Genomic DNA, 7,500 nt, shown 5'->3' with positions numbered 1-7,500 from the left:
ATGAACCTACTAGAACACTGTGCTCCCAGCTCATAGAACCTTATGAACCTACTAGAACACTGCACTCCCAGCTCATAGAACCTTATGAACCTACTAGAACACTGCGCTCCCAGCTCATAGAACCTTATGAACCTACTAGAACACTGCGCTCCCAGCTCATAGAACCTTATGAACCTACTAGACCACTGCGCTCCCAGCTCATAGAACCTTATGAACCTACTAGAACACTGCGCTCCCAGCATGCAGGTCTACTTGTGGTTCCTAATATCTCTAAAAGTAGAACAGGAGGTAGAGCCTTCAGCTATTAGGTTCCTCTCCTGTGGAACCACCTTCCAGATTGGTTCCGGGGGGCAGAACCCTCTCTACGTTTAAGAGTAGGCTTCAAACTTTCCTTTGTGATAAAGCTTATAGTTGGGGTTAGGGGTTCCAGCTCCTAGTTTATGCTGCTATAGGCTTAGACTGCCGGGGGACTCCCATGATGCACTGGGCTCCTCTCTCCTCCTCCCTCTCTCTCTCTCTATCCATCCATCTATATCTCTCCTCCTCCCTCTCTCTCTCTATCCATCCATCTATCCTCTCTCCTCCTCCCTCTCTCTTTCTATCCATCCATCTATATCCATTAACATTCATGTTCTATTAATGCATCAATAAGCTAAACATCTTCCCCGGAGTTGTCTGTGCTTTCTGGTCTCACAGGTAATCTGGGCCTGGAGACGTCCGGATGACAGATTCCAGTCCCGGACCTTCAATGTGCTTCTCTCTCCTCTCCTTCCTCTCCTCTCCTCTCCTTCCTTCCTTCCTTCCTTCCTTCCTCTCTGTCCCCTCAACTCCAACCGGTCCAGGCAGATGTTCTCCCACTCTGAGTCTGGTTCTGAGGGTTCTTCCTGTTAAAGGGAGTTTTCTGTGTCTCAGTTAGTCTCACATTCCTCATATCTCCAGAATAATGAAGTAATTAAGTATTACTAACCTTTCTTTGCAGTATAAATATGTAAATGAAGTTAGATGTTTTATTATTTTATGTTTTTTTATTGATGCTGTAAATGTTTAGTTAGGGTTAGGGTAACTGTGGTAAAACTTAAACATGAGGTCATTATGCAGATTTAACTAAATAAATAAAAATGAAATAAAGAGTTATGATTAGTTTTTCATCTGTTATTCATTCCTCTCTCTCTCTCTGTGTGTCTCTCTCTCTCTCTCTGTCTCTCTCTCTCTCTCTCTGTGTCTCTCTCTCTCTTCCTCTCTCTCTCTCTCTCCCTCTCTCTAGTTCTGTCTCTCTGTCTCTCTCTCTCTCTCTGTCTCTCTCTTTCTCTCTCTCCCTCCCTCTCTCTAGTTCTGTCTCTCTCTCTCTCCCTCTCTCTCGCTCTGTCTCTCTCTTTCTCTCTCTCTCTCTCTCTCTCTCTCTCTCTCTGCCTCTCTCTCTCTCTCTCTCTCTCTCTCTCTCTCTCTCTCTCTCTCTCTCTCTCTCTCAGGTCGACCTGAGACTGAAGCCCCTCCCAGCTCTTCCTCTGAAGTCAGAGCTGTAAGGTGTGTGTGTGTGTGTGTGTGTGTGTGTGTGTGTGTGTGTGTGTGCGTGTGCGTGTGCGTGTGTGTGTGCGTGTGTGTGTGTGAGAGCTTATTTAAAGGGCAGGCTCTCTCTCGCTGGGCGATCGACACCAGCTCAGCATCATCAGCTTTACCGCCTGCTGCTGCTTCCTGGGAATAAACTCTCCAACAGTTTTCTCCTGAGAGACGTCTGCTGAAGAGAGAAACAGTCAGTAAGATTCAGTTTCTGCTTTCTATGCACAGGGATGCTTACTGACTGACTGACTGACTGACTGACTGACTGGCTGACTGACTGACTGACTGACTGGCTGACTGACTGACTGACTGACTGACTGGCTGTTTTCATGACAGTTTACTGACTGACTGACTGACTGACTGGCTCACTGACTGGCTGATTTACTAAGTTACTCAGTTAACTGTTGACTTACTGACTGACTGACTGACTGGCTGACTGACTGACTGGTTGACTGACTGGCTGACTGACTGGCTGATTTACTAAGTTACTCAGTTAACTGTTGACTTCAAGACTCGACACATTACTTTACTTTATTTCCTGCCTGGTTATAACTGCCTGTTTTTTTCCCTGTATCGTGTGTATTAACATTTTTACTGACTGTTGGATTGGTTTACTTACTGACTGACTGACTGAGTGACTGACTGACTGACTGTTTTCCTGACAGTTTACTGACTGACTGACTGGCTGGCTGACTGTTTTCATGACAGTTTACTGACTGATTGACTGGCTGATCACACTCGGACAGAGAGAGTTTCTGCACATGGTTGTTTTCTTTCTACCTCTTACTGACTGGTTGACTGACCGGCTGCTTCACTGACCGGCTGATTGCATTGATTGGTTGACTGTTTAATGACTGGCTGATTTACTAAGTTACTCAGTTAACTGTTGATTTCAAGACTCAACACATTACTTTACTTTAACCGCCTGTTTTTTTCCTGTATCATGCGTATTAACATTTTTACTGACTGTTGGATTGGTTTACTGACTGCCCAATTTCTTGCTCTTTATTAGTTGACTGTTTCCCGCCTGGTTTACTCTCTGGTTAACTGGTCTCGTACAGCTTGTTCCCATATCTTGTGTATTTATTTGTTTACTGACTGGTTTGTTGGTTTACTGACTGATTTCACCTGTCTGCTGGCTGACTGGTTTACTAAGTTAACTGTGTAATTCATGACTCTCCACAGTCTTTATTACTTTACTTTATTAACTGCCTGTTTTTTCTTGTATTGTGTATATTAACATGTTTACTGACTGTTTTATTGACTCACTTTTTCAATGTGTTGACTGCCTGGCAGATTTAGTCACAGATAATTGATAAACTTCATGACTCTCCAGTCCTTATTGTTTGACTATTTCCTGCCTGGTTTTTACTGCCTGTTTTTTCTTGTATTGTGTATATTAACGTGTTTACCGACTGTTTTACTGACTGACTTTTTCTGTGTGTTGACTGGCAGATTTAGCCACAGATGGTTTACTAAGTTAACTGACACATAACTACACAATCTTTATTAGTTAACTATTTCCTGCCTGGTTTTTATTGCCTGTTTTTTCCCTCTATCATCTATATTAATATGTTTACTGACTGTTTTACTGACTGACTTTTTCTGTGTGTTGACTGGCAGATTTAGCCACAGATCATCTATGACTTCATGACTCTCCACAGTCTTTATTAGTTGACTACTTCCCGCCTGGTTTACCGACTGGTTTTCCCATTGTTTGCATAGTTTGCTGGCTGATACAGTTTGTGCCCATATCGTGTGTATTTACTTGTTTACTGACTGGTTGATTGGTTTACTGACTGGTGTGCATATCGTTTACTGACTGATTTTATGTGCCTTTATTTACCTGCTGACTGACTGTTTTGACTCGTTGCTTGGTCTTGTTTAACTTTTGACTGACTGGTCGGATCATGATAATGAGTTCACTGACTGGTGGATTAGTTTACTGACTGTTTACTGACTGGTTTGCATATTGTTTACCAAAGCTTGCAGGTTAACTGGTTTTCTGTCTTGCTGACTGTTTTTTTATTAACTGATTGAATCATGTTCGGTTCCCTGATTGGCAGATTTTAAAACTAAAACTCTTGCTGACTGTTTTTTCCAGTACATTCTCATTTTGTGTCGTTACTGACTGTTTGATAATTAGTTTACATGTTGTTATCTGACTGTTGTTTCTCTGTTAGCTGGTTTACTGACTGGTTTACTGATTGGTTTACTGACTGGTTTAGTGACTCGTATTTTACTGCATTAACGTAACCAGCAACTGTTTACTGACTGGTTTACCAAAGCTTGCAGGTAAACTGGTTTTCTGTCTTGCTGACTGGTTTCATACTTGTTAAATTGTTTTTTATTAACTGGTTAAATCATGATTGGTTCACTAACTGGCTGTTTGGTTTCCTGACTGACTTTTTCTGTTGACTGGTTTGCTGACTGGTTAACTGTTTTAAAGCTTTGCTGACTGTTTTTTGAACAGTTTATTTTTGCATCTTGTACATTAACGTACTACTAACTGATTTACATGCTGTTTACTGACTGGTTTACATAAATGTGTATAACCAGTATACTCTATCTTTATTAGCTGATCACCTGTTTACTGACTGGTTTTTACCAAAGCTTGCATTGTTTGCTGACTGGTTAAGTTTTTTAACTGCCTTGCTGACTGTTTTTTGTCCAGTTGATTCTTGCTATTATTATGTAAATTAACTTACTGACTGTCCAATAACTGATTGTCATGTTGTTTACTGCCTGGTGATTTCTGTGTGAGCTGGTTTACTGACTGGTTTAACTGGTTTACTGACTGGTTTAACTGGTTTACTGACTGGTTTTACATATTAACTGAATTACAGAAACTGTCGAACCAGTCAGCTCATAACCAGGCTGGTGATTTAGCTTTCTGACTGGTTTAACTGGATTAACTGGTTTACTGATGTTTACTGACTGGTTCATTGTCTGATTTGAACACAGTAAAAGGGTCATGTGTGTTTTTACCGGCTGGATTTCACAGTTTAATATATAAAACCAGATTTACTGACTGGTTTAGTGACTGTTGTACATGAACCAGACAAAGATGTCTTACTGACTGTTTTTATGTTTGTTTGAATTTTAATTACTGAAAAATGAGAGAAAACTAAAATGTTTCTATATGCTGACGATAGATTCATATATATATACATCCTGTTGTCCTTGAGTCAAGGAAGGAAGGGAAGGAGGAAGGAGGGAAGGAAGAAGGAAGGAAAGGAGGGAGGAAGGAAAGAAGGATGAAGGAAGGAAAGGAGGGAAGGAAAGGAGGGAAGGAAAGGAGGGAGGAAGGAAAGAAAGAGCGAAGGAGGGAGAATGGAATAAGGAAAGGAGGGAGGAAAGAAGGAAGGAAAGAAGGAAAGAGGGAGGAAAGAAAGAGCGAAGGAGGGAAAGAGGGAGGACGACAGGAGGGTTAAAACATTTACTTTGATGTTTCTGATGTTTCAAAATGAGTTAGGGTTTCCTCCGTCCTTCCTTCCTTCTTTACTCCCTCCCTCTCTCCTACCTTCCTTCCTTACTTACTACTTTCCTCCGTCCTTCCTTCCTCCCTTCCTTCTTTCTTTTCCTCCCTTCCTCCATCCCCCTTTCTTCCTTCTGTCGTTCCTTCCTCTCTCTCTCCTTCTTTCCTTTACTCCCTTCCTTCCCTCCCTCCTTTTCTTCCTTCTTCCTTCCCTTCCCTCCTTGATTCGAACACAACAGGAGGGCTTCATATTCATTCATGTTTCTCTGAGCTGGAAGGAAGCAAGGAATGAAGGAAGAAAAGTAGGAAGGAAGGAAGGAAGGAAGGGATTAATAAGGAAAAGAGGAAGGAAGGAAGGAGAGAAGGAAGGAAAGAAAGGAGTAAGGAGGGAGGGAAGCAGAGAAGGAAAGAAGGAAGGAAAGAAAGGAGTAAGGGGGGAGGGAAGGAGGAAGGAAAGAAGAAAGGAAGGAAGCAAGGAATGAAGGAAGAAAAGTAGGAAGGAAGGAAGGAAGGGATTAATAAGGAAAAGAGGAGGAAGGAAGGAGGAGAGAAGGAAGGAAAGAAAGGAGTAAGGAGGGAGGGAAGCAGAGAAGGAAAGAAGGAAGGAAAGAAAGGAGTAAGGGGGGAGGGAAGGAGGAAGGAAAGGAAGGAAGGAAGGAAGGAAGGAAGGAAAGGATTAATGAGGGAAAGAGGAAGGGAGGGAGGAAGGAAGGAAAGGAAGGAAGGTAGGAAGGTAAAGGAGAATGGAAGAAAGGAAGGAAGCAAGGAATGAAGGAAGAAAAGTAGGAAGGAAGGAAGGAAGGAAGGGATTAATAAGGAAAAGAGGAAGGAAGGAAGGAGAGAAGGAAGGAAAGAAAGGAGTAAGGAGGGAGGGAAGCAGAGAAGGAAAGAAGGAAGGAAAGAAAGGAGTAAGGGGGAGGGAAGGAGGAAGGAAAGGAAGGAAGGAAGGAAGGAAGGAAAGGATTAATGAGGGAAAGAGGAAGGAAGGGAGGAAGGAAGGAAAGGAAGGAAGGTAGGAAGTAAAGGAGAATGGAAGAAAGGAAGGAAGCAAGGCATGAAGGAAGAAAAGTAGGAAGGAAGGAAGGAAGGGATTAATAAGGAAAAGAGGAGGAAGGAAGGAGGAGAGAAGGAAAGAAAGGAGTAAGGGGGGAGGGAAGGAGGAAGGAAAGAAGGATGGAAAAGAAGGAAGGAAGGAAGGATCGAAGGAGGAGGGAGCAAAGAAAGAGGGAAGGAGGGGAAGAAGGAAGAAGAAATTAAAGAAAGAGGGAGGAAGGAAGGAAGGAAGGAAGGAAGGAAGGAAGGAAGGAAAGAAAGGAGTAAGGAGGGAGGGAAGGAGGAAGGAAAGAATGATGGAAAAGGACGAAGGAAGGATGGAAGGAGGAGGGAGAAAAGAAAGAAGGAAGGAAAAATTAAAGAAAGAGGGAGGAAGGAAGGAAAGATGGAAGGAAGGAAGGAAGGAAGGAAGAAGAAGGAAGGAAGGAAGGAAGGAAGGAAGGAAGGAACAGTCAAAAGAGAGAGGGGTCAGGACGACAGGAAGGTTAAATATGAAGCTTCATGTGGTCAGATCTAACATCAGAATAAATCAATAATCATTTGAGTTCATTATCAAAGCTGAATAAAGTGTTTGATCTTCTTCATGTTAAATGTTAAAATGTTAAAATGTTAGATATTAAATATTAAATATTAAATATGAATAAATATAAATTCTTCTTCACAGTAAACTCAGTTTGTGTTTCAGGTGCAGAAATGTTTCCGCTGTCTGTCCTGCTGCCTTTCACAGGTACACTACTTATTCTACTCTACTATATTATATTATATTATATTATATTATATTATATTATATTATATTTTATTATATTATATTATATTATATTATATTTTATTATATTATATTATATTATATTATATTATATTTTATTATATTATATTATATTATATATATTATATTATACTATATTATATTATACTATATTATATTATACTATATTATATTGTATTATATTATATTATATTATATTATATTATATTATATTATATTATATTATATTATATTATATTATATTATATTATATTCTACTATACTCTACTATATTATATTATATTATATTATATTATATTATATTATATTATATTATATTATATTATATTCTACTATACTCTACTATATTATATTATATTATATTATATTATATTATATTATATTATATTATATTATATTATATTATTATATTATATTATATTATATTATATTATATTATATTATAGTATATTATATTATATTATATTATATTATTATATTATATTATATTATATTATATTATATTATATTATAGTATATTATATTATATTATATTATATTATATTATTATATTATATTATATTATATTATATTATTATACTCTACTTTATTATATTATATTATATTATATTATACTTTATTATATTATACTCTACTTTATATTATA

General features: G+C 38.7%; 2 protein-coding genes across 2 annotated transcripts in view; one reads left to right on the top strand and one right to left on the bottom strand.

Annotated features, from left to right (window-relative positions):
- Nucleotides 1-7,500, bottom strand: part of ehd4 (EH-domain containing 4) — a 223,137-nt gene that overhangs the window by 158,013 nt on the left and 57,624 nt on the right. The window lies entirely within an intron of this gene.
- Nucleotides 6,782-7,500, top strand: part of coch (coagulation factor C homolog, cochlin (Limulus polyphemus)) — a 17,736-nt gene continuing 17,017 nt past the window's right edge. Inside the window, exon 1 of the mRNA XM_053336198.1 lies at nucleotides 6,782-6,815. Within this exon, the coding sequence (XP_053192173.1) occupies nucleotides 6,782-6,815 (34 nt within the window). The remainder of the gene's footprint in view (nucleotides 6,816-7,500) is intronic.

Source organism: Scomber japonicus, chromosome 16, assembly GCF_027409825.1.
Source record: "Scomber japonicus isolate fScoJap1 chromosome 16, fScoJap1.pri, whole genome shotgun sequence".
Lineage (NCBI taxonomy): Eukaryota > Metazoa > Chordata > Actinopteri > Scombriformes > Scombridae > Scomber > Scomber japonicus.
The sequence above is the reverse complement of the archived record's forward strand: the minus strand, read 5'-3'. Positions and strand labels throughout refer to the sequence as shown.